The 27,277-nt window shown below is 35.4% G+C and overlaps 4 protein-coding genes across 4 annotated transcripts; 1 reads left to right on the top strand and 3 right to left on the bottom strand.

The window, feature by feature from the left end:
• The first annotated feature begins 2,354 nt into the window (after positions 1–2,354).
• LOC110930509 (short-chain dehydrogenase TIC 32, chloroplastic) lies at positions 2,355–6,287 on the top strand. The gene is made up of 7 exons (XM_022173822.2): positions 2,355–2,625; positions 4,535–4,766; positions 4,856–5,086; positions 5,200–5,278; positions 5,612–5,696; positions 5,785–5,831; positions 5,928–6,287. The coding sequence occupies exons 1-7, from the start codon at positions 2,520–2,522 to the stop codon at positions 6,093–6,095; spliced, it is 948 nt and encodes a 315-aa protein (XP_022029514.1). The 5' UTR covers positions 2,355–2,519; the 3' UTR covers positions 6,096–6,287.
• Positions 6,288–7,621: 1,334 nt separating this feature from the next.
• Positions 7,622–9,302, bottom strand: LOC110930510 (BTB/POZ domain-containing protein At5g41330). Its single transcript, XM_022173823.2, has one exon. The coding sequence runs from the start codon at positions 9,189–9,191 to the stop codon at positions 7,779–7,781; it is 1,413 nt and encodes a 470-aa protein (XP_022029515.1). The 5' UTR covers positions 9,192–9,302; the 3' UTR covers positions 7,622–7,778.
• Positions 9,303–10,375: 1,073 nt separating this feature from the next.
• LOC110930511 (uncharacterized protein At1g76660) lies at positions 10,376–13,059 on the bottom strand. The gene is made up of 2 exons (XM_022173824.2): positions 12,616–13,059; positions 10,376–11,813 (listed from the first exon to the last, which is right to left on the bottom strand). Exons 1-2 carry the CDS (start codon positions 12,694–12,696, stop codon positions 10,860–10,862), a joined length of 1,035 nt encoding a protein of 344 aa, XP_022029516.1. The 5' UTR covers positions 12,697–13,059; the 3' UTR covers positions 10,376–10,859.
• A 5,217-nt stretch (positions 13,060–18,276) lies between these two features.
• Positions 18,277–25,338, bottom strand: LOC110930512 (puromycin-sensitive aminopeptidase). Its single transcript, XM_035987680.1, has 28 exons — positions 25,211–25,338; positions 23,910–24,042; positions 23,755–23,830; positions 23,462–23,652; positions 23,304–23,378; positions 23,114–23,221; positions 22,827–23,039; positions 22,609–22,670; positions 22,494–22,521; positions 22,313–22,399; positions 22,188–22,213; positions 22,030–22,093; positions 21,855–21,935; positions 21,706–21,753; positions 21,599–21,622; positions 21,425–21,493; positions 21,220–21,329; positions 21,062–21,142; positions 20,798–20,981; positions 20,558–20,706; positions 20,342–20,480; positions 20,102–20,248; positions 19,948–20,029; positions 19,676–19,851; positions 19,441–19,551; positions 19,185–19,301; positions 19,030–19,101; positions 18,277–18,528 (listed from the first exon to the last, which is right to left on the bottom strand). Exons 2-28 carry the CDS (start codon positions 23,970–23,972, stop codon positions 18,448–18,450), a joined length of 2,664 nt encoding a protein of 887 aa, XP_035843573.1. The 5' UTR covers positions 23,973–24,042; positions 25,211–25,338; the 3' UTR covers positions 18,277–18,447.
• Between the last annotated feature and the right edge of the window lie 1,939 nt (positions 25,339–27,277).

Here is a 27,277-nt window from a genome sequence, read left to right as displayed (position 1 = left end):
GGACATGTAGGGGGCGCCCATGCTGCCATAATTGCTCCCAAGGTCGGTTAAAGCATCAAACATTGAATCTGTGTGAGTTTTCTGCTTCTGGGGACTTGACGCGGCCCGCATTAAGGATCAGGCTAGGCTCACGCGGGCCGCCTGAATCCTTATGTCAGGAACCGGATCTTCATATGGCTCGCGGCCCGCATAAGCTTCCTTGATTCTCTAACGCGGGCCGCCTGAGGCCTGTAATTCAAGATTTTCAAATCTTTTGCCATTATTAGCCATTATTAGCCTGACCTTTCGGTTTCGAATGGGTAACTTTGCGATTTGGGCCTCGATTATTTACGAATAAGGGCCTCGTGACTTTTACCCGCGCCGTTAAATCCCCGGTTAGTTTAATTACTATCCGAAAAGCCTTATCTTTCATTGTTGACGCTTCTAACCCCTTGCATACGGAATTGATCATAACTTTCTCGTTTTAAAACGGAACTTCGCGAAATTTATATCGTATATTCTAGTGAGCGTAATTTACTGTTACAAAGCCTCGGGTATGTTAAAGGGTCACTCAGAGGTATCACTTAAACATGTTGACACAATTAACCCCTGTAGTTTGTAATCTCTCACTTCCTTCCGCATTTCGTTCCGTACGATCCATGATTTATCCGTTTGAAGGTACGAGCATCATTTAGGGTTACTGTACAGTGTATTTATCCCTCGTTGACATTTTTAACCCTCGAATTTACATACTTTTCATGTTTTGTCAACTTTAGTCCTTTATTCTGTATTTAATACCACGTGTAAACTCAAGACACGTGTCAATACATTATTGGACGCAAAATTTCGAGGTGTTACACATACCGTGTAGTCTTATTGCTTTGAATTATTTTGTGATTCTTTTAATGTCGTGGGTCAGTTTATACTCACAAGTTAAATGGTTTGTACTTTTGATTTTTAACAAATAACTAGTTGATTTTCCGTCCGCGCGTTGCGGCGGGGACCCAATGACTGCAAAACGCGTGTCAGTAACGGTAAGCAGATACCGAATATCAAAATAATAGGACTCAAACGTCCTACACGTTGGAAATTCGCTTGTTTTCAGTTCAGTTATTACGGTGCTAACACGTTAAAATATGGATGAGCTCGGTACCGGTAACGGCACCGAAAGTACCGATCCGGAAAATCATCGAAATTAGGTACCAGCGCCGAAAATGCTCGGTACAATACGGTACGGTATTTGAAGATAAAAATTAATATATACAGGTATGGTGTTAGACCGTTGTCGAACCGAAAGTAACGATCCTGAAAACGCCAAAAGGTGAGTACCAAATTGGTACCGAAAATGATTTGGTATACTAAATTTGGTACCGATACGATACCGGTTTGATTACAGGATTTGATACGATTTGTTCATCAATAATCTAAATATCTAAGTTAATTTTAAATGCTACAATTCATTCATTACAGAAAAAGACAAAAAATAAAGCAAAATAAGTTGTTGTGTATATAAAACCTCATTCAAACGAAATACAGTTTACTTACTGCGTGTATGAAAAGTAATCTAAACGGTGCAATTACTTGCATTGCTACGTTGCTATAGGATTTGATGAGCTTAGTACCAACCGGTACCGAAAATACCGTTACCGAAATCCCCAAAAGTGGGTACGGGTACAGAATATACCTGGTACGGTACGGTTCAGTACCAGTCGGTACTGATACGGCACCGGTATTTGAGGGTAAAAACTGGTGAATACCGTGCCGAACTGGTACCGAAAATATACCTGGTTTGGTAAATTTGATACTGGTACCGGTACTCGATACCATTTGCTCATCTCTTAGTGATGTTACTATTCATTCAATTCTATTTTTATTACTATTCATTCAATTCTATTTTTATTAGGGTAAAAACAGTGAATACCGTGCCGAACCGGTACCGAAAATACACCCAGTTTGATAAGTTTGATACTGGTACCGGTAATCGATACCATTTGCTCATCTCTTAGTCATGTTAGTATTCATTCAATTCTATTTGTATTACTATATATTCATTCAATTCTATTTTAATTCTATTTTTGTTACTGTTCATTCAGTTCAAAATTTAATATATCGATAATGTTTTTGTTTAAAAGCAAATAAAAAATATATATATGTGATGTGATTACGACATTAAGGGGGTGTTTGGGTTAGCTTATTTTGGAGCAACTTATGACTTATTGACCTATAAAAATTAATAAATTGTTTTTTAAGTGTTTGGTTAGCTTATTTTAGAGAGTTTTGTGTGTTTGAAAAGTTATTTTTGAGAAGTTAGAATCTAACCTCTTACTCATGACTTAGTTAATAAGTCATTGAGAAGGATCCCAGACACCCCTAAAAAGTTTTCTTTAACACAAAAACACACAAAAATAAAACCTTTTTTTTAATTTATTCAAAGTTCTTTTGTTCCCTTGGATGCGATAAGTATAACATTTACGTTCCCCTTTTCATTTCTTCAAACCTTTTGGAATTCAAATAATCGGTTTTGAAGAGAAAAAAAAAGGATGTGGATTTTTGGGAGAAAAGGAGCATCTGGGTTTTCAGCATCTTCAACAGCTGAAGATGTCACTAAAGGAATTGATGCAACTGGTCTCACCGCCATTGTTACAGGTAATTAATCTTCATTGCATTGCATCTCTACTTGTTATCTTTCTAATTTATAATTAATTTTCTGGAACTGACAATCAAAGTTGACCAATCAGTGTTAATCTTGACCAGCCAATGAGGGATCTTTTCCACTAGAAACTATATTTAGAAAACTAGGGTTTGATTCTGTTGTGATCATCAAAGATGGGTTCAAGGTTATAACCTGATTGCTGGATCACATGGTTCTGTTTATAAGTTTACTTTAGTATGATAATTATGATTTATGAGTAATTTATTCCACACTGGAATCAGTAGCGAGTAGCGGATCTAGAAAATTCTTATAGGGGCAATGTTTCAAAAAAGGGGTAACGAAATCGAAAAAACGTCAATTTTTTCCAAAATTTACACTACCGCCGGAGTGTCAAGGGGTCGCGGGGGGCTACCTCTATTTATTAGCTATATCCGCCCCTGCCCCTGACTGGAATCATGGTTGCAGAAGTAATTGGCCGCTCCCAGGTCGGTCGACGTGGGAGTTGCAAGTACCCGGACATGTTAAATGATAAAGAAATTAGTTTTCGGGAAATTATATATGTTATTAATATTTATAACAAAATACGTTAAAAAATACATGTTCAAATAGTAAAGTATTTCAAAAATTGATATTCATTTCTTGAAAAATGACATTCATTCTTTCTTGGCGCATCAAGTGTAGCTTTGCGCTATGACTCCCTGTTGCGAGATTGATGCAGCGAAATCGCATGATGCGACCTTCGCATGATGCCCTCTGTTACTTGCAATATGAACTGGGTTGGATTTTCAACTTGCAAGTAAGATTTTTGTTGTTTTGAAACATTAGGGAGTGTTTTAGTTGCAGGTTTCATGGAGTAATGCGTTGAATGTAAGAAAGAAAGAAAAGGAGAAGAAAGAAAGAGGGTGAGAGATATTAGAATGATTGTCCCGACAAGTTGGTCTAGTGGTTAGTCACTTGGTTTCTCTCCTTGAGGTCTCAAGTTCAACTCCCACTGGCATCACTTTGAAGGACATTGGTGGTGGCAATGAAGTTTTTCCAGTTCGAAACCGAGCCGAACCGGATTTTACCGCAATGGGCCTTTGGGCGGCGGGTTTTCCCCGGAACTGGTGGCTCGGGTATGCATCCAACTCTGATCGTTATGGAGGAGGGGATGCATTTGCTTGATTGAGGGCATCCCAGGATGCTTATCCGGTGATTTAGTTAGCGGTTCAATAAAAGATATTAGAATGATGTGTCCTTCTTTAATTGGTTGTGAATTAGTGTATTGCAGTAGGTAAACCTTACTTTTTCTGCAGTAGTGAAACTGTGCACAACAGTCAAAGAAGTTACTTTTTTCTTTTTTATTTTGTTTTTTCCCCATCTCATCCTTTTTGTTGATTTTCATTTTGCTTTTTTATTTGTTTTCTTTGATTATTATAAAGCTTAATTGTTACATATTAAGTTTGTTTGGTATGTTTTTAACTTTTTATGTTTAAGTATTCTTTATAAATGTGTTTAAAGGATTGTTTTTATGTTTAAGCATCAAGCCATCAACGATTTAAAAACTGTAATTATTTTTTAATAACTCATCACATACGTGATGCGCACGCTTTGCGCATCACGCATCGGATTTTGGAGCCAAAACGCATCGGAGCGCATCGCGCATTTTAAAACCTTCTGTAATATGATAGACATAGGAATTATATTTTTATTTTTTAGTCAAACTCGACCCAAGTTGACCAACTAGATCCGATTTTGGCCGAGGTTGACCCTTTTGATTGATTCCGAGTAATTAGGCAGAGTTGAAGAAAATCGCATCGGCAGCCTACCTTTTAGCGAGTTCTCGGCCTCCGAGACCTTGTTTTACAACATTGACTGGAATAAGTAGTTAAATGGGTAGATGATATTTTTGTGTGTGTTCAGGAGCTTCGAGTGGTATCGGCTTTGAAACGACTCGCGTTCTAGCGTTGCACGGTGTACATGTAGTTATGGCGGTAAGAAATATCGAAAGCGGTCAAAAGGTTAAAGAAAATATAGTTAGTGAAATCCCTAATGCTAAAGTTGATGTAATGGAGTTGGATCTTAGCTCTCTGGCATCTGTAAGAAAATTTGCAGCCGAATTCGTTTCGTCAAACCTACCTTTGAATATCCTCATGTAAGAACTTGTTTATCAAGGCCTTTGTTTGTTTATGATTGTAATTGATAAATATGATTGTGATTGTGGTTGTTTTGTGTTGTTGGAAGTAACAATGCAGGGGTTATGGCTCCGCCATTCACGCTTTCGAAAGACAAGATCGAACTACAATTTGCAACGAACCATTTAGGTCATTTTCTTTTGACAGAGCTTTTACTTGAGACCATGAAGCGTACGTCTCGAGAACAGAATAAAGAAGGAAGAATAGTCAACGTGTCCTCAGAAGCTCATCGGTTTGCATACAAAGGAATTTTTTTTGATCAGTTAAACGATGAATCGAGGTAGATTAATAAATTGTGTCTTTTTTTTTTAATTAGTCAATGCACAACACTTTAATTAGTCATTCAAAACGCCTCTACTAATATAAAATGTATGCAAAAATTCTACGATGCAGTTACAACCCGATATATGCATATGGACAGTCGAAGCTTGCCAACATACTGCATGCGAAAGAACTAACCAAACACTTCAAGGTGAATTTTTTGATGTTTGACTAGAAGTATAGCTTAATTTTAGACCTGTTTGACTGAAAAATACACCCTTTGACTTTTTTAATTTTTAAAATAATTAAAATTACAATGTTAGGATCTATCATTTATTCATCTTTGTACATAAAACATAAAACTGTTTTATAAACATGAGGTAGAAAGTAGTTAAACGAGTCGCAATCATGTTTGAAACTTATGTTGTGCGCGCCGTCAGAAACCAGAAACCTGTTAAGACACGATTTGCCAGCCTTAGCTTAAAAGGAGTATTTAATGATTTATTAAGTGTCTGAAATACCTTTTTTTTTTACCGAAAACCAGGAAAATGGGGTGAATTTAACTGCAAATGTTCTTCATCCTGGATCAATTCAAACGAATCTTCTACGTTACCACAACATTATCAATGGTAAAAATCGAAATCCTTTTGAACTTATATTTATGCATTGTTTTGCTGGATTTTTTTTGTTCAAAATTTTGATTTGTCTTTGATTCAGGTGTGGTTGATTGGATTGGCAAATACTTCCTCAAAAACATTCCACAGGTTCGCTAATATCCCTAATCGCTATCGTCTAGTAACTGTGTTTTAACCAAAGAAGATGTCTAGAAAATAATTTGTTTAAACTTAAATGATGTTTAGGGGGCAGCAACTACATGCTATGTCGCGTTGCACCCGCAAGTTGAAGGGGTTAGTGGTGAGTATTTCATGGACAGTAACATAGCCCAACCGAATTCGTATGCCAAGAATGCAGGGCTGGCTAAAGAACTTTGGGATATTAGCTTGACCATGGTGGCTCCATATCATTGAACAACACCGGTTTACTATATCACTAGGTTAGAATGAGAGTATAGTTCTTGTTAAATGTATGTGGTCTGTTTTTGTGAGCATGTGTTGACCAATTTGACTTGTGTTTTTGCTGCTTGAATCTGGATGATGTCTAAAGTGTATGTCTTAAATATGCCATTTTAATGACGACGGTGAGATTTTTGTGTATTCCAACCGTCGAAGCAAGTTTTGGCACGGCTATTGCCAGGGATTTTGATATAGGAGACTGATTAGGATATTGGGTGCGTCTCGGAGGTGGTGTGGCGTCTAGTCTCGTCTCTTTGAGCCGAGATTATAACTGCAACCATGGAAAACTTGTTAGAGGAAGCTCAAGTCAGTCAAGTATTTTGGATCATAAGCACACGAATATAAGTTTATATGAACAAGGGGATAGTGATGAGATGTAGAGAATTTCTTGTGGTGAAAGATCTTCCACTAAGGTAGATTGGTGTTTGTTTTTTAAGAGGTAAAATGTCTGCAGTCTGCGGACCACATCTGTAGAAGAAAAGGTGGATCAAACCTCGCAGTCTGCAAGAAGAAGTCTGTTTTTTTTTAACGTATGTAGACTTCTAAAATAAAATGGTACTGGTGTACGGACGGTGGTGGTGGGTGGTGGCGGTGGTGCTGGACGGTGGGTGGTGGTGGTGGACGGTGGTGGGTGGTGGTGTTTAACCCTCTGCAGATTAGAAGTGGGTGGGCCAAGTATGCACCAAGAAAAGCATGCGTAGACGTTTTTTAATGAAACGTCTTCGGAAAAACAAACAGTCTGTAGATGGCAATGTCTGCACGTGATTTGCGTGGCGCAGACAGACGAACTTGTGCAGATCTTTTTTTTTAAAAAAAAAACACCACCTTAATCTCTTCCATTGTTGAGGAGTGGAGACGAGTGTTGACCAAGCTATTGGCGGACCCAAGAATTTTTTCATACAAGGTCACATTTTTATCAGTGGTTAGATTTTCACAGTCAAACGTTAGAATTACGTTAGAGTTTTCGGATCTGATCAAGGGATACAATAAAATACGATATCATAATAAATATCTTTAAATAGAACTTTATTCATTCCTTATAAAAGCTCCTTGACAATTGACACATTAGATTCATAATTCCAACCGCAAGCGATGTTCTCCTAGGTCGCATTTAATAATAAAGTTAGTTATGCCTACTTGTCTTAACACAAAAAAAAAAAAATCTCTAAATGATTTGAAAAGGAGATATCAATATCTTTAATCAATTTGAATAGGATAAACGCATTCTCATGCATTTTCACAACCCCTAAACCTATACCTTTCGTTTGTTTACTTTTATTCACTCTTAGCCTATATTTATTCTCACGCCACAGAGTGGTTACAGTGAGAAGACTAACGGTATCTGTTTTGCAGAGATCATATATCCAGAATTTGTGAAGCATTTAAAGTTCAAAGATATATTGGAAGCTCTGCTTGACCGTATCTGAATCTTGATCAGCCCCCATAAATCCATTCAAAATCTAAAACGTGCTACACACCCATTGATCCAACAAATTATATAAATTGCAAATCATGAATACAATATTATACTCACCTTATGATCACTAGAATCTTCTTAGCAATCAAACAATTGATTCAACACAAAACCACTTTACATACAAAAGAATAACAAATATCATGAACCAAGATTTCTAACAATCAAAATCTTCTAACAGAACTTTGCCAAACTTCAACACATTGCTGATCCTTCCTAGTCACAAACATTTTACTTCCACCAAAACCCATATTCGTAATCCGACTTCCACCCAAATCCTTCGATCGTCCCAACACATTCTTCTTAAAGACTCGATCTTTCCCATTATTCGACGAACCCATCAAAACCTCGGACCATAATCTCAACTCGCCTTGCTTACTACAAAAAACTTGATTCCCATGTGCTTCAATCTTGCAACCAAACCCTTCTTTCTTCACATTGTTAACCTTTCTACCGTCACCAAGACAACTCCATGAGTGAAAAGATCCAAACTTTTTTAAATCGATGTACGAAACCTCTCCTGAGTTTACACCAATCTTGAAAACAGCCGAAAGGGTATCCGAAACTGTAACGTCCGAAAAACAATCAACGGTTTCTTTAATCTCCCAAACTGCATTGCCTGATCTTATATCCCAAAACTTTATGGTTCCTGTAACACCCGATGGACCGCTATGCGACCCGGATGCCATTAACAGGTTAAGACTAGGAACCCAATTCAATTTAGTTGATGGGATTGCAGAACCAAGATCAGCACCAAAGATTTCATTACTCGCAATCTGTGAAACTGGTTTAAAACTATTAAGATCATAAACCATGATAGAGTTTGAGTTTCTTCTGCCTGATTCAAAGCTAGTGAATAAAAAATCAGGTGAAATCCCAATTGCTTGAACAGTTGAGCTTGATTTGGTTGCATTTTCCCAATTTAGGGTTTGTGTGGCATAACCCAAATCAAGATCAAGAATCTGCAACCCAGAAAAATCTGTTGCACCAGCTGCCACAATGTTGGGTGATAAAGCTAACAAAGAGTCTATAGCTGCAAAACTGGTCAAAGTTGTTGACTTTCTTTGTAAAGACCAATCAAAAGATGTGATCTTGCTACCATGAGACACATGAACTGACCCATTTGGGGTTGTGGCAATAGCAGAGGGTGAATCTCTACCACTAAGAGGCAAAATGATTGATTTTTCTAAATCAAAAGGTTCAAATTGAGATGGGTTTGATTGAGATTGAACAAGAAGATCACTAATTCCATAATAATTTGCTTCAAAGATGATATCTTGAATGTCAAAGGCTTTGGCTTTTGATGGGAGATTACCTGTTCTTAATAAAGAAAGAAGAATTGAGAACAATTCAGGGTCTCTGTCAATAAAAGGGATGTTGTTGTTGTTGTTGTTGGGTTCAGATGAATCAAAAAGGTTGGAGAAAATGGTCTTGGAGCCAGCTAGGGTTAGGGTTTGTTTTGTGGTTTGAAAAAGCTGACCACCTACATCAATGGTGATGATATTGGTTGAAGGTTGTTGGTTGTTTTTGTTTGAAAACCCATTTGAGATAGGGCTTGATTGTGAGAAAGGAGGCATCTTTTTCACAAATTGAGAATTGGGTTTGATCTTTCTTGAAGATTTGTGAAAGAAAAAATGTGTATTTGTTGTGCAATGACAGGGAAAAGTGGTTGGTTTTGTAGAGGGTGGAAGGCAAGAATAATATTATATTGTGGTGTTTAATAATATTATATTATATATTTATATATTGTGGTCAAAAGAGGAGGCTGGTAGTTTGTTTTTAGGAAGAAAGCCAAGCTGGACCAGATGGATCAATGTGTATATAATTAAATAATTAAATAAATATATACATTTAAATAAATTAGTTGTTAGTTATTTTGTAAACGTTTTAAACGGATCATTATTGATAAAAGGGGAATCTTATATGAATGGTTTGCAAGTTTTGTGTGGGGACAATAACCTGTGATTAACATGACATGTAAGAAGTAACTAACAAGTAGTATATTCTATTATTTGTCAAACCCTACAAGGTAATCCAATAGTCAAAGCAAACTTAACCTTAGTTTGTCTACAAAATTTGACTTTGACTACAACATAACATTCCTGCATATTTGAAGCATGCTGACATGCTGTTTTGGTGCCTTCTTGGAAAGGCCCTTTCCAATTTTTGACCAAAGTTTTGAAATTATTGTTGATAAATAGACATCACTCTCAAAAGTTAAAAAAGTGTATACGAGGCATCTGTCACGTTATACGGGTAGTGTGACGTCATATGGGTCATATGATGTCGTACGGCCGTATGATAGGACGAAAAAATGATCATATGGGTCATATGACTTTGTTAGTAGTTACATCAATCATTTCATTTATGTGTCGATCAGTTAGATCATAAGCCATATGATTTGACGAACACCATCTGATATGTCTCCTCATACGACCCATATGTCATACGGCTATATGATAGGACGAAAAATGATCATATGGGCCATATGACTTTGTTAGTAGTTACATCAGTCATATCATTTATGTGTCAGTCAGTCAGATCACACTGTTATACGACCCATATGACACGTATGTCATGACGGTAGTGTTTCTTTACCAAGCCCTTTCAAATCAATTGCAATAAGCCATTCCAAGATTCCAAAATTCTTGACCATTCACAATTCCAAAACATACTTTTGATGCTTAAGTAATTGAGTCCAGACAAAAACATATTATCACCTTCTAGAACAGGATTAAAAACACTCTTTTACACTTAACACTTGAATCAAACAAGCAACAATGAATACAATACATCAAAATTAGTACCATGTGAAGATACCAAATCTCTCTTCACAATTTTCTTGCTCTATCCTACTGATCATAATACACTTGTACAAAACACCAAGACTCGAGAAAAGAAAAACCCGTCATCATAATTAGCGTGTTCACATGACTAAAAACTCGCTGTTACGGGTCAGTCAAATGGCGCTCAATGAGCTACAACACTAATGTTCAAGCTCACAGGTTTGAATCTTGAACCGGAGCAGAGTTTTCCTACTACCCTTAAACAAAACAAAAATTGTACCTATGAGCTTATTTAGCTTACATATATTGATGGTAGTGTTAGGTTCTAACTTCTATGCCCTTTTTAGGCTGAAAAAAGAGTTCATTTCTGAGTACAAACACCATCCCCAAACGGGTCATCACTATCCTTCTGATTCTTGATTTCTTGATGATTCTTGGGTCGTTTGTGGCGTCCAATCATTAGCTAAAACTTGGCTGCATCATTGGAAAGAAAGACCAGTTCTTGATCGGCCCGTGTTCTTTCTCAAGAACTTTCTCGCTTGTCCACCAATCGTATTCGGCTCCATCGGTACTATCAAAGTTGAATTCTTTAACAGATGATCTATGCTTCTGATGTCTTGGCCCACCCTCCCAGTTAGAGTATTCATGACCTGTTGCCACGTCATCACGCCCGTTTGCCATGTCAGCACACCGTCTTCTTTCAACACATCTAACAACTTGTTCCGGAGTTACCTCAAACGACACCCTATGATCAACCAAATGATGTTGATCCATTCGTGATTCCCATTGAAGGTAGTGTGGGCCATCACAAGCGAAATCGCCATCCATGAACGGAGACGAGGTGCCCGAAGTGGAAATTCCCGAACTTGGTGATAACAACTGGCCCATTGGGCTTCCAGGGTATAACTGATAAGATTGAAACTCATATGGTATAACATTGTTTTGGTCACACGAGCTCAAAAGCCGAGCATAAGGGACTTCGGGCGAGGAAGGTGTAGTCATATGAACAGACTCCGGTGGTGGTGTAAAAGGCGCGGTGGATGGCTCGGTGGTGTATGTCGAGAACACTGGCGGGGATACCAATTGTGTTTCGTGTGCATACGGGCCAGTGGCAAACATGTTAGCCGGGCCGCCAGGCGAATACATGCTGGCTGATACTGAGGTGAAGGATAGGAAGCCGCCAGGCGAATGGGTGGCGGACGGTGGTTCTGAATGAAGGAAAGATGCCGGAGACGAGGGTGGGGCGATAAACGGAAGAACTCTTGAAGGTTGTTGAGACATGTTTGTAGGTGGTTGAGCCATGGTTCCTGAGTAACCAGGCTCCGGAACAAGAACCGCATGGCCGATTCTCTTGCTGTGTTTTTGAGATCCAAAACACCATGATATGTTCCAACAGCTTTTCCATCTTCTTTTCTGCATAAAATTGATCAAATGTTAGAAATTAAGTGTCTGCAAGACTGCAACTAAAGCATAGTTTTTTTAACAGGGGCGGAACCAAGGGGTCAAGAGGGTCCGCTGAGCCCAGTCAGTGGAATTTTTATGTAAAAATCTAGTTTTTACGGTAAAAATATGAGTTGAACCCTCGAATTATAACGCGTAGAAAACAAAACATTATGATGATCATCTGACTAAAAAGTTGCAAAAGTTATCAAAAGAATTGACCTTTCTCTAATTTTATTTAACTTTACCAAAGAATTGACCTTTCTCTAATTTTATTAAAAAAAAAAAAATTGGCCTTTCTCTAATTTTGTTGAAAGTATGATCACCAAAAAACTATTCAAGACACTCATACAGTTCCCTGAATTGTAACTTCTTTTTATTTTTATCTTTTTTTTTTAATTATGGTGTTTGTCAGCATACCCTTTCATTAGGGTAAAAAAACAAAAGGGTAAAAAAAAGTTCAGAAAATATACACAAACAGAGGAACCAAACAAATATATATCAAGATCTCTACCTATGGAGGTGATCAAACAACAAAACCCAGATCTTAATTTTCAAGAAAACAGAAACCCATCACAAATTTTCATCAAAAAACAAAACCCACTAAATAAAGATTCAAAATTTGCATATTCAAATAAAAAAGATTTAACTTTTTTCACCTTAAATTTCAAGAAAAGTATAAACCCATCTCGAATTTTCATCAAAAAACAAAACCCATCAAGTAAAAATTCAAAATTTGCATAATCAAATAAAAAAGATTGAATTTTTTTCTCACCTGAACGGAAGAAGAGTGAGTTGCTCTGTTCTCCGACGAGTGCATCGCCGATGCGACCATGGAATCATTCACACCTCTCATCTTCCAAATCAAGAAACCAAACTGTTTCTCTCTCTAAAACTAATATCACTTTTGAGGTCAAACACAGCAATGAGAGTTGAGATTTTGTTTAATTATTTGTGTGTAAAGTAATAATTATCGGAAACATAAGCTAAAATGTCTAAAAGGTGTTTTCATATATATAGGGTTACAAATTGTAAAATTACCTAAATACCCTTTATTTCATGAATTGGGAATTTAATAGGTGCACCTGAATTTCACTTGCCTTATTGAATGATCCACCTTATTTACTTTGCATTTAAAAAGCTCACACCAAATGGGCATTGTTCTGCCCTTATTAAACCCTAGCTTGCCAATGGCATGAATGTAGGGTTGCTTCTTGTTGTTGTAGTTATTGTGAGGGCATGAGTGTAATTAATGTTGGAAATTTTAAAAGAAAGGTTTTAATGCTTAGAACGAACACATGATTCATGGTGTGTACTCGTATGAAGATTTTTGTTCTGGATTGATACTTGGGAATACGTCATCGTTAGAAGCATATGTCAGTGTTTCTAGTAAAATAATTCATAAATTTAGTTGAGAACTTATTACCGTACTATAATCATAAATAACTCAATTATTCATCTATAAATATGGAAATCATAAGAAAAAAACATTTAATGATTTAGTTGTCGGAATTCCATTTTTGTGTCGTAATAAAACACGAACTTTATGATGAACTTTGAGAAAAATAATAAAAAGTGGTTATTATACTTTCATAAATAGTTTATACAAATTACAAAGAAAAATAAACTATGAAATTAAATCATAGTTTTTATTATTTTAAATGTATACTTTTGGCATGAAGCTATAGTAAATTTAAGTGTAAGTAGTTATTTCTTCCTATATAGCAATGTTGATATTAAAGAAAGTAGTTTGGATTTAAATACAATTGGTAAAGTAATTAAGAAGACCAACCTACCCTTTTTTGTTATTAGATATAATAGATAATGTTAGGTACACTTTTTAAGTTCAATTATTGGAGTTTTTTAGGGTTAATACCAGGGGTGATTTAGTCATTTGAAAAGGACAATGACCCTGTTTTGAAGCAAGAATGATCGTAATGGAAGCTTTATAATTAAATTATTAAAATGTTAATTAATTTAATATTAAAATAAAGAGATTCTTTGTAAAGTGGGAGTATAATAATGGTGTGCACGTGTGTCCATCCACTTCTTTTATGGCCTTTTCCCTACTACTCTCTCTAGGTATCAAGTGGGTCCCACCTTCAACAATATTCTTATCCTTTTGCATCTTTAAAATAGAAAAATTACAAAAATAACTACCTTATTATACGATGTGGAGTGGAAGTGTAGAAGACACAAATAATGCTTTTACCCTTAGGTGTTTTACGTTATGAGGTAGTCCAGTCAGTAATGTGATATTGTGAGATGTTTTTTTAAAATGAGTGTGGTGGGGTGTGAGCATTATATTAAAAGAGTTGTAATAAAATTTAAATAAAAAACCATTAAAAAATGTTATTGGACAAACCCTAGCGTTGAAACCGGTGATTGGCCAACACATAATGAACACGGCGTGGAAAAAAGAACGCTAAAACAATTTTTTTTTGAAAAAAACACCCATGGGGCGGTTCGAAGGAGTTGTGCGGCGTTTTTTTGGGGAAAAGCGTCCAAAACCCCCCACTACGGGTGGTCTTATAATTTTACTATAATTTTACTTTATCAGTTAAAAGCGGGACGTATTATAAAATAACCATGAGTATGAAATATATAATTGTCCTTTATTAGGTCATGTATAGTAGTAACACCATATAATCCCTACAATGAGTATATGCAAAGTCGGAAAGGAACTAGATAATTTTAATGTCCAGGTTGGACAACTACTCAAAGGCGAGGTGGGCAATAGGGGTGCTAAACGGGTCGGGTTCGAAGGTTGGCAGGTTCAACCTGACCCGAACCCGAACCCGACTCGAACCTGAAAATCTTGTCATATATATGAACCCAAACACGACCCAAATATTAGCGGGTTGACCCGAACACAACCCGCTTAACCCGAATTTTCAAAATTTTAAAAAGATTTCGCAAATTAATATATGAAAATTGAAATTTTACTACAAAAACACAAATGTATATAATACAATTGAATTTTAATTATAAAACTTTATGTGAATCTCTCTTTTTAAGTTATAATAATCCATAAAATACACACTCAAATTAATTTATGACATAAAACATAATGTGAAAATATATATATATATAATATAAATGGGTTAAACGGGTTGACCCGAACCCGACCCATTTAGCTCAACGGGTTCGCGGGTTCAACCTGAAACTGACCCGAACCCGTTTAGACTAAATCTAAACCCGTGAATTTCGTGTTAGGTTCGTGTCGTGTTTTCGGGTCGTGTCAGAAATTCACACTCCTAGTGAGCAATGGGAATGAAGTCAGTTCTGGATAGATCGATGGGTCGGAGACACTCCAGTTAAAGATATTTTTCCAGAACTTTTTGGGTTGGAAAAGCTAAAAGCACCATCAGTAGTAGCAAGATTGGGATTGGCGGAGAACCCCTAATACTTCTAAAGAACAAAATCAACTCAACAAAATGTTACAACTAATTCAGGGAACAACGTTGACGGATCGAGAAGACAAGTGGGTGTGAATTCCAAGCACGGATGGGGTATTTTCGGTAGGCTCGTGGCGGTGTCTTTTATCCAGTCATGCGATTCCATTTTATCCTTTTGATTGGGTCAAATGGGTCCGAAAAAGGTGAATATTTTCGGATGGCGCGGGATACAAGATCGTCTTTCTACACTAAATGGTCTCAAGAAACGGGGAATACATCATGGGTCGGCGGAGTGCAAGTTATGTAACGAACATGATGAAGACGCGGATCATCTTTTTACGTCCTGATATGTAGAATCAATCGTGTGGCAAAAGGTGAGCACATGGTGCAAACTTCCACAAGTTTTTGCATTCTCAACGAAAGACTTATTGGAAGTACCCAAAACTATGAAGATCTCAACACACAAACGAAGAGTGGTTCAAACAATTATTTTGGCGACGTGTTGGGCGATATGACGAGCAAGGAATGAGCTTATATCTAATGGCACACGGATAAACATTGACAAAATATTTAGAGAGGATTCAAGCAACTAATTTCTTTTGGATTAAATTTAGGGCGAAGCAACAAGCAATGGAGTGGAGCCAATGGGTGATTTTTTATGTAGCTTAGTAATATTTCTTGTATTTTCTAAACTAAACAATACCAAGTGAACGAAAGGGGGTTGGGTTTAGTAACTTGCTATCTTATGTTATGTTGAACTTTTGGTGATGGAATAAATTATTGTTTGTCCTTCAAAAAAACATGAGTATGAGGGTGTAGTGGTTGACATTAGAGGTGTGAAAAAAAAACCGTACCGCTAACCAGACCTGGTAAAAAACCCGAAATCGGTTTTTTAATACCAAGGTATTCTATACCCGAAACCGACCTTACTCGTAAGGTATAGATAGGGTATGCATTTTGATCTCAATACCTGGAACCGGAACCGATCATACCCGATTAATACCCAAAATCGGACAAGAACCGGAACCGAAACCCATTATACCTGACTATACCCGATACATGATTCTAATATCTTTCTTTTAAATTTATGTTAGCGCATTTATTTTAATTTTCTTACATTTATACAATGCATATTTAATAATAATAAATAAAAAATATGAGAAAATAGGGTAATAAAAACGCAACAGAGTATTAAAAAAATTACGAAAATATAGAACTAAAAAACTCGGAAATAGGGTATAAAAACCCGAAAATAGGGTATTTTAATACCCGATTTCTTAAGAACCGGAACTGGGCACATAGGGTATGGTTTTTTGGTCAAATAACCAGAACCCGAACCGAACCAGTTATAGCAATAACCGGTTCCAACCCTTAAAACGAGAACCGAAACCGGTTATTAAAAATACCCGGTTTGTGCACCTCTAGTTAACATGACGTAACCCCACCACATACCCCACAAAACACATTCCCCAAATCACTTTCACCCACCTTCACCCCGTTATCACCATCGTGGCATCAAAATTTCAAATCCATAACGCCGAGGGGGGTTGCTCCCTAGCGCTATGGAGCCCCATAGGCTCCATCACGCCACCTTCACCCACCACTACGGGCTTACACTTCTTTTACGCAAGCATGTATAAGTGGATTAATTGTTTCTTAAAAAATATACATTTAAAAAAGTTAAACACGATATATGTTATAAATAGAGATGTAAATAAGTAACATATATACAAATACACACAAACGTGGGAATGTAACATCTTGAATTTTCAATATAGCATTGTGGAAATATTTTTTTGTCACATAATAACGATGATTCTCATTTATATTTGATTAGCATATTTTCAGTATAGTTATTATAAAAAAAATGAACAAAAAAATGAAGTAAAATGTAAAAATTGGGGTGCCAAGTGTAATTACCCAATTCTCGATTACTTAAGGGGCTAAAATTGCCATTATGTCAAACTTCAAATACCAATACCAGATACTTAATAAGCAAATGAAAACATGTAGGAGCTGTCAAAAGCTTAGAAACATACCATATGATGATTGGAATATGTTAATAAAGTATGTTTGTAAGTATATAACTTTTATATTGGGCATGTTAGTTATTGGTGATTGTCCAAAAGTGTGATTTTGTGAAGTTTTACATTAACTCTCTTAACTAATGATTGAAATGAGTAAACTTTCTATTAGAACCGCTTTTGATGAAAATAAAAAAAATGTAATATTGACATCTGATGGAAATGTTGATTTTTACTCAGATTAACCAGGGTATTTTGGTGAATTTTTGAGTGATCCATATATTTCCATAGATGTGTGTTAAACCTTAAAATGCATATTGGATTGTCATCAAACTCCTTTTGATGTGATTTTTACCCAGGTTTTGTCGGTTAAAATTGAGGAACTTAAGCTCAAAACACATTTTTCTTGGTAAATGTATATTAGAATGCCTATAGTTGAATTAGATTAGGGACAGTTGAATTGGTCCTTCCATGACCTATTGGTCTGGTGGTATTAACAATAGGTGGAACGGATCAAAATCCTATGGATTAGCGTTTAATACGTTCTAGACGGAAGTTTTAGTTGGATAAACAATTTCAGTAGAAAATTTGACAGCATAACGTTTAGTCATCACAATTTATTCACACCGAAAGAGTTTACATCGTTTAAGTTTAGGGAGAGAACAAGTGTGTTCGATCTCCTCTCATTCTAAAACTCATCCTATCTAACGCATGTCTCCCCTATATATAGGGTATGACTCATGCGTTGGGAACTATGTGTGTCACATACATTCCACATCACTGAACGTATGTGTACAAGTCAACCATATCACTCATGCGTTGACTGACATCATGTGTCATCGCTATCTAAACATAAATATATACAACACACTTTCTATCTAGCCTATTCGCACGGTAACAGACACACAAATATGCACTAACAAAGTGGAATTAAGGTGTTAAAGAAAATTATAGCTAAAAAAGAGTTGAATTGGTCCGGTAGAATTAGTTTGCAAGTGAAAAATCACAAGCCAAGACCCATAGTGAAAGACATTTCTATCACAAACCTTGTTTATTGATGCAAATCATCACAAGTGTAGCAGTAACTACATGAAAACCAAAAGGGCTTTATTCATTCTAATTCATTTGTGTATAATTATTGCCAATTTGGTTCTTCATAATAAAACAAACAAATAGAAGATGGTTCTAAACGGCTAAACTCTTTGAAGCAATCTCGTATACATTCTCCGAAAGCCCGTTAGCCGACACAATCTTCTCCAGCTGTGCCTGTTTCCAGTGTCATTAACAATTTCAATCATCCATATACAGTATCATTTAGAAAAAAAAAATAAAAAAAAATACATGTGATGTAATTTCAACCCGTTTACTTAAGGATTGTGTATTATCACATACGGGTTTCAAGACTCGCCCATCCAACCACCACTAAGGGGTTGTTTGTTTACCTCCTAACGAGGCTCTTAATGGTTCAGACCTCTTATCGGTTCAGCACTTAATGGTTCAGACTGTTTGTTTCACGAGCAGATGTCTGAATGGTTCAGACATTTGCCTCTGAATGGTTAAGATTTATACAGAGTCTGAATGGTTAAGACTTCTAATCTGAATTGGTCAGACATTTGCCTCTGAACAGTTAAGCATTATACAGGCTCTTAATGGTTCAGACCTCTTACTGGTTCAGTACTTAATGGTTCAGACCTCTTACTGGTTCAACACTTAACCATTCAGATGTTGCCAAACAGCCCCTAAAAATTAAAAGATAAAAACACATACCTTAGCAAGGTTTTGTCGGGTCTCATCATACCGCTTCCACCTAGAAAAGGCTGAAACCATGCGAGACGCCACCTGCAATCAAGCGAAGGGCAAAATTGTAATTTCACCGAGGCCCAAAAAAGGAGAACGGAAATTGGTAATGGAGTAATTTGCACCTGTGGGTTGAGTTTGTCAAGCTGTACCACAATTTCCCCCAAGAACTTGTAGCCCGAACCATCTTTGGCATGAAAATTAACAGGCGAAGCGCAAAATCCTCCAATCAAAGAGTATACCTGTTCAAAATCAAGGTTTGAGCAAAGTCATCATATATACGAACAAAAATAAACTCGTGTTCATGTCGTCAATGGGTTGAAAACGCCACCTCCAAAATAATGCAACAGCAAATGAATTTAGTGAACATAGAAATCTAACCTTGTTTGGATTTTTAATGTCAAATGCTTGATGACTCAGAAGTTTGTGAACATTCTCGACATTCCCAGGAATATCCGACGAGGATTGAAGTGCAAACCACTTGTTAACAACCTAAAAATAAACAAATAATCAAACACTTAAACAAAAAATCCAGTTTTTTTCTTGAAAATCTCACATAACATCTGATAAAGACCCTCAAGACTTAAAAAACCAATTTAGGGTATAGAGAAGCTACCAGATAATCATGCTGCCATTGGTTATAGAAATCAGCTAAAGCATCGTCACGGGCTTTACCCGGCTTCTGAGCAATGGCTGCCAGAGCCGAAAACTGATCCGTCATATTTGTGGCGGTTTTGTATTCATGCAACACAAGCTCAGTGATTTCTTCATCTTCAAGAGATGCAAGATACCCTTTTTTTCAACAAGTCAAACCGATAAAGTCAACAGTCAACCATATTCCTTGCCTAATAATACCAAAAGGTCAACAATAAAGATATTTTTTTTTACCAAGGGCAGTGTTCTTTAGAGTCCGTCTAGCCATATTTGTGTGGTCAAACACGTATTTCTCTGAGCTTCTGTTTTCTTTCACCTGCCAAGCATGTCAATATTAATACTCGCACCATCTTCAACTAAAAGAACGGTTATTAGTTAACGTTAATACCAGATTTAAGAACTCGTGCTTGAGTTGAGAAGCTAGCTGCTTTCTGATAAATTTTCTAACCGCGTGTACCGCATCAGGGTCAGCTACTTCCATCAAGTCCATTACTTCACCTTCACCAGGGAGAGTTATTGCTTTCGCAATAAATTCCTACGTTAAACAAAAATCAGCTTAGTTCTTCGATTTCTTCAAATCTAAAAAACTAGAAGAAAAGAAGCTCAAGAGGAAAAACGAGTAAAATACCTTGTCAAGACTGGAATCCAAAAGTATGCATTTAATACCATGCACAAATTGTGGATCGAGAACCAACGGACTACTTTTTTGGAAATTAGCGACTTGACTAAGCATCAATTTCCGTGCCAATATCTGTCCAGCTTCCCAACTGTAATAACGATAAAAAAACGTCTTTAAATACTCGATTTTGTTTAATACGTGTGTGTTTCTGTTAAGAAGAATTACCGATTAAATTCATCTGAATCATGAGCAAGAAGGAAAAACAAATCATCGTCTGTGAGATCAGATTGCAAGCGGATAGGAGCACTGTAACCCCGCAACAGAGACGGAATCGGTTTCTCCGGCACATCAGAGAACGTAAATTCTTCTTCACCCTGAATGCAAATACACGAGTAAATATTAACCTTTTTTATATCAATATAATATAATTTTGACTTTTCCAAGCCTAGTCAAATATAAAGTTACCTTTGTAACTCTGAGAACCGTGGTGTAAACAGGCTGACCGCAACATGCAACAGACTCTAATTTCCCGTCATGATAAATTGATGATAATGGCATATCCTTGCCGCTTGAATCGAGAAGCCCTGCTGCCACCGGAATAAACATGGGTTCTTTTACCGGCTGACCTGGCGTAGGCGGCACTGTTTGACTGAGAAAAAGGTCAAACGCGACGGGTCATTACAAGATATATATACATAGCAAAAACTTTAAAAGAAAAAAAAAAGTTACCTAAACTTCAGAGAAAATGTACGAGCTTCAGCATTGTAAGAAGAAGTAACCTTCACAATAGGAGTCCCCGCTTGTGAATACCTATATTTGCACCATAAAGTCACAAAAATTAGGAAATCAGTATCGAAAAACCCGTATAAAGAAAGTATGGCAAATACCATAATAAGAAATTAGCAAAATCTGCATCGTTAGCATCTCGCATAGCAGCGAAGAAATCTTCACAAGTTACCGCTTGTCCGTCATGCCTTTCAAAGTACAAATCCGTTCCCTGAAACAAAAATGTGTCGGTTTTATCATGAAATAACCACATAAACATCATATATATTATATTTAACTATTTACTATTTAGCCATCTTTCTTTACCTTTCGGAACCCTTGACTTCCCAGTAATGTTTTGTACATGCGTACCACTTCAGCTCCCTTTTCATACACCTGTAATCATCATACAATTAAAAGAAACAAATTAGTCGGCTTTTTATAATGCCAAAATGGATTAACATTTACTATACAAATGGCAAAAAGAAGTCGGAAGCATACCGTTACGGTATAGAAGTTGTCCATCTGGAAAAAGTAAAATAAAAAAAATGAGGGTTAGAAAATTTAAAATTATTAACAAATTAAGGACAACGGGAATGAGGTAGAACCTTGATGTAAGAGTGAGGCCTAACGGGGTGAGCCATGGGACCAGCATCCTAGAAAATATGACAAGATATTACAAGTGTTAAATTAAATATCGAAAGATCAATGATTTAACGTTACAGAATGCTCAAACTATAAAATTTAAGAAAATAACCTGTGGAAATTGGTATGTACGAAGCTTTGAAACATCACCTATCCGCTTGACTGTACGGCTTCCCATATCAGATGAAAACTCCTGAAACGTGTGTTAACCGTAAAAAAAAAACTTATATCTTTTATATTAATAAACAAAATCTTTATAAAGTTATAACTTAAAAGCATGTGCTTACTTGATCACGGAAAACGGTAAGACCTTCTTTCAAACTCAATTGGAACCAGTCACGACACGTCACTCTACAAAGATTTGAGTACGACGTTTAGAAAACATAGAAAAATAACATTATAAAATTTCATAAATTTATAATATGATTCACAAAGGGATGTAAACCTGTTGCCAGTCCAATTATGGAAGTACTGCAACATAGAGAACGAAATATATGTAAGTAATTATAGTTTAAACAAAAAAAAATAAATAAATCATTTGAAAAAAAATATATATATTAAGCAACATACCTCGTGGCCTATAACACCCAAGATCGCAGCATAATCTGCATCGGTAGCAGTTTCTGGAGATGCCAAAACAAGCTTTGAATTGAAGATCTATTCAACAAACAAAAAAAGACGGAACGAATAAAAATATTATTAGACGAAAAAATATATGATAAAAAAAGAAAATGAAGATCAATGCACATACGTTCAAGCTCTTGTTTTCCATGGCTCCCCTGTGGCACTCACAAGTTTAGAAAAATAACTAAACTAATCAATGTAAAAATATATAAAGAGCAATGCAATGAAAATAGATCGCCTACATGTTAAAATCTGGAACCGACACAATGTTAAAGATATCAAGATCGTATTCGCGACCAAAAACCTACAAATAAAGAGAAAAAACACAAAAAAGGGGTGAGTCAGTATTTAACCAAGTAGATGCTTAAAAGTTAAAAACAAGTCGGATTACTGTTACTATAATTGAAGATTAATTAATTATAAAAAAAAAAATAGCAAAAAGAAGTTGCAGATAGCTAACATCTTCATCCCATTTCATGGCTGCTTTGAGAGAATACATGGCATGTTCTGTTTTTGGCAGATCCTGTGGTGGGGTCCATATTTTGAGTGCAACTTTACGACCCGAACAGGTCGTGAAAGTGTCATCTCGGCTCTCTAGCTGGCCCGCAACTAAAGCAAAGAGATAGCATGGCTTCTTGAACGGGTCCTCCCAAAGGGCGAAATGATTTCCACCCTGCAATAATTTCCAAATAATCAGAAAACATTACATCGAACATGTAAACATACTTGTTTCGTTAATATATTCACCTCTAAGTCTCCTTGCTCAATGAGATTTCCATTGGACAGCAATACTGGGTACAGTGATTTGTTGGCCTCAATACGACAAGTATATTTTGCCATAATATCGGGACGATCCTGAAACCGTATACATAAAACAAATTAAAAAAAAAAGAAAAATAATAAGGAAATAAATCGATAATTGCTTCAAATAAGGAACCTGATAAAATGTTATCTTTCGGAAACCTTCTGCTTCACATTGTGTGCAGAAATTACCGGAAGACTTGTAAAGGCCCTGTATAAAAAACACAACTTTATCACATAAATAAACAATAAAGGTAACACCTGAAAATAAATTTGTATACAATAACCGTTTACCTCTAATGATGTATTCTTATGTGGTAATATCTCAGTGACGGTTTCCAATATAAAATTCCCACTTGGAGGTGAAGTGAGAATAAGATGTCGTGGGCCCACCTGAAACTCTCCCTCCTTAAGTTCATTGCCATTAATTTTGACCGAAATCAGCTTGAGATCAACCCCATCCAAGACCAATGGAGCGGCGCCACCTGTCCGAACGACATCCATCCCAAAAAAAATCAAGGAAATAATCAAATAATCAGTTGTTCAAATAAATTTATTTCATATCTGTAAAAATTGCGAAATCATACCGTCAACTCTAGGAACGACACTGATTTTTGCAGAGACGGTTGTTTTTTCTTCGCCCAAGAAAAAGGATAAATCCACCTGATCAACAACTCATTAGTGTGCGTCATTAAAGACAGATCCTTAAAATGTAACGTATGTTATTGAACCAGATACAAACCGTATCAAAGTAGTAATCGGGCAATTTGTAATCTTTTAGAAAGATCTCTTTTGGAGCATCCATATTTGATTCTTCAGCTGACTTTGGCACAGATTCTGTTGCCAATGAACAAACGAGTGTCGTACTTGTTTAACTGCTTCTCGGAAGGTCAATCATGTATCCAGTATTAGAAAGAAGTCACCCGTTTAATCATATAAATTTTTTTGTTTAATTTGCTAAACAATAACAAGCAACCAAAATAGGTCAAAATCATTTACAAAAATAAAAAATTAAAATCGGTTAAGCTAAAAAATACTCAGGTATAGATCTTATGTGCTAAGTTTTACTAGTACACTTAAAAAGTCAACCTTTCCTACAATCTTTTGGAAACAATGGAAACAAACAATTAAACGTATAACTACACATTCTATGTAAACATTCGATTATGCTAAGACGATAAGTTATACATTCTTTTGGCTCTTAAAATAACGGTCGACTCTAAAAACAAGTCAACCTTTCCTACAATCACAACCATGGTCACCTTTTCCGTTCTTCACGAGAAAAAAGTATGATAACGAAGCAATTAAGACCGGCAGCAAAAAAACATTAAATCTAAGACGAAAATCTTACATTTGGGACGTTTTGCATTTTAACTAATTATAGTGACTTGTAGTTGCAATAAACAGTTTTGGAGTCTTTTGATACTGTTTATATAACCAACTAACTATACCTAACTTTACTGGGAGTACGATTGCGACTCCAAGTCGCTATAAACACTTTGAAACACACATCCAAACTCCGAAAAAAAATCGAAAAGAAAAAAAAACTCAAATTAACTACCTCAATCACTTTACAAGAACACAGTTCTTAGTTAATCAAAATTCAAAACCAACAGAAGTAACCTTCAAGTTTCCAAATAAAGTCAAAGTAATGTAAAGTAACAAAATTTTCAAATTTACCACTCACAAGAACACATCTCCTTAATATTTACAAATTCTTGAAAAAAAAAACCCTAGTCAGAGAATCTTTAATAAGGTAACCAGATAACAAACAAGAACACAAAAAATACAAAGATTAAAACTTTAAGAGTAATCAATGGCATTAGATAATCACATCAACTAATCAAGATTCCAAAAGATTCCCAAGAAGGGTATAAATTATGATAAAATAAAAAGATACCCAGATGAGCAAGCCTCACAAGTCACAAAACATACCACTATTAAACCCTAAATTCTAAAATCAACTGTGATTAATAGAAAAATCAACTAAAAGAACACATAATAATTTACATAAATCAGAACTGAAAGTTAAAAGAAAGTAACCTTGTTTGTTTGATCTGCAAAAGGGGTTGAGAAAAACCTAAGATGAAACAAAGGTATATAAGAGTGGATACTTATATAGTGTTGATGATGACAGATGATAGCGTATAGATGGATCTTGCTATTCTTGCCAGCGCAACAGATTCTAATTCTAAAATTAATTTATAATATATTATATATTTTTTACAACATAATTACCTGAATTTACTCTTAATCAAGATTAACTTTTGTAGATGCTTTATGCTTAAAGAATTATTTTGTTCCCTTGATTTCGATGGTTTTGTACGATATTCCTTTATTTAGTTTAAAGTTAGGAATTTTATTGTATCATATTCGTTTATTTAGTTCAAAGTTAGGAATTTTGTCTTATGTGTCTTATAGAATTTTGAAAAATGTGCTTTTAGTTAATATAATAATGGTGGCATTATTTTAACGCCCTGCGTGGTCTTTTGACACCCGCTGTACACCTCATATTGTAAAAATGAATCTATACATGTAAATATTTTAACTTTAATGTCTATACGATATTCTATAACTGTAACATTTTATGGTAACTTAAGGATTTTATTAAGTCCGCCTTTTCAATCTAACTTTAAAACCGCGGATTTTATTTTTCAACGACAATCCCATAACCTATGGTAAAAAGATATGTAATCATCTTAATCTACAGTCTCCTCGTAGTTTAACAAGTTCTAAATTCGACTTGAAGTTGTTTGTAAGATGGTCGTTCCACCATAGTTGCATTGATGAACGGAGAAAATGTGAATAAATAATGCATGTAAAATAATAATTTCTTAAATAGTTTGCTTAACTATCATTCATGGTAGTCTGCTTAACCTTTGTGGTAGATAGCATGTTCGGATTACATGATATGATGTATTCAGTTACACCTGTTTTTACTATTAACTTCTGTAACTAGCATTATTTATGATACTCTTTCTAGTTTCATAGCATGTATGACACATCAGATCTCATATTAGCATAAATGAATTTAGATTAAGACTATTATTTATGTTAAAATCGTTAGAGACTAGGAGACTAACTAAAGAGAGTGGAATGTGGTTCTCACTAAGTTTTTTGAAGTATTATCGTTTTAATTGAAATGGTGAAATGAACATTACATCAATTTTAGTGTTAGAAACCAAACGAGTTATAAGGATGCAAAAAACGTTGGTACCAAATTTGTAATTACTCAAGTTATGATCAAATCCAAAATTTAAACATACCACAACGACAATTGGTGCAATTCACTATATAACTTAGTAAGCGAGTAGTATAAAACCACAAGACACTAGTAGTTGTATGACAACTAGTTTTTTTCACTCCCTTTTTATATATAATAAATAAACTCGTCAAATGAATATTTTTATGTAGTTTTGACTTAGGAAGGGCTAAATAATAACTTTTTATTGGGAGCGTGACGCTCGTTCATCTTGGGAAGCCTCCCAACTTATAACTAGGTCTGGCAAATAAAACCCATTTGGGTTTTTTGGGTTATTTTGGGTCATTTTAAAAATGATAATGGGTTATAATGGGTTAAGAAATAACTAAGGATGGGTCAGGATCGGTTATATGATATCTATTTAAAATAATTCGTGGGTTATGATGGGTATTACGTAGGATACATGGATACTCAAAAAGAGCAACACAGGCAGATTTTTCATCCTATTCGAATGTTCGTACATGTTGGCATCACAAATAATAAAAAATTTAAAGATAATAAAAAATTTAAAATAATAAAAATTTTCCAAAAAATCCAAAAAATAATAAAAATCCAAAAAATAATAAAAAATCAAAAAATCAAATAAATAATAAAAAATCAAATAAATTCTAAAAAAATCAAAAAAAATAATAAAAAAATCCAAAAAATTCTAAAAAATCCAAAAAATAATAAAAAATCCAAAAAATTCTAAAAAATCAAAAAAATAATAAAAAATCCAAAAAATAATAAAAAATTCAAAAAATTCTAAAAAATCAAAAAAATAATAAAAAATCCAAAAAATTCTAAAAAATCAAAAAAATAATAAAAATTCTAAAAAATTCTAAAAAACTCAAAAAAATAATTAAAAA

Source organism: Helianthus annuus, chromosome 3, assembly GCF_002127325.2.
Source record: "Helianthus annuus cultivar XRQ/B chromosome 3, HanXRQr2.0-SUNRISE, whole genome shotgun sequence".
In the NCBI taxonomy this organism is placed as follows: domain Eukaryota; kingdom Viridiplantae; phylum Streptophyta; class Magnoliopsida; order Asterales; family Asteraceae; genus Helianthus; species Helianthus annuus.
The sequence above is the reverse complement of the archived record's forward strand: the minus strand, read 5'-3'. Positions and strand labels throughout refer to the sequence as shown.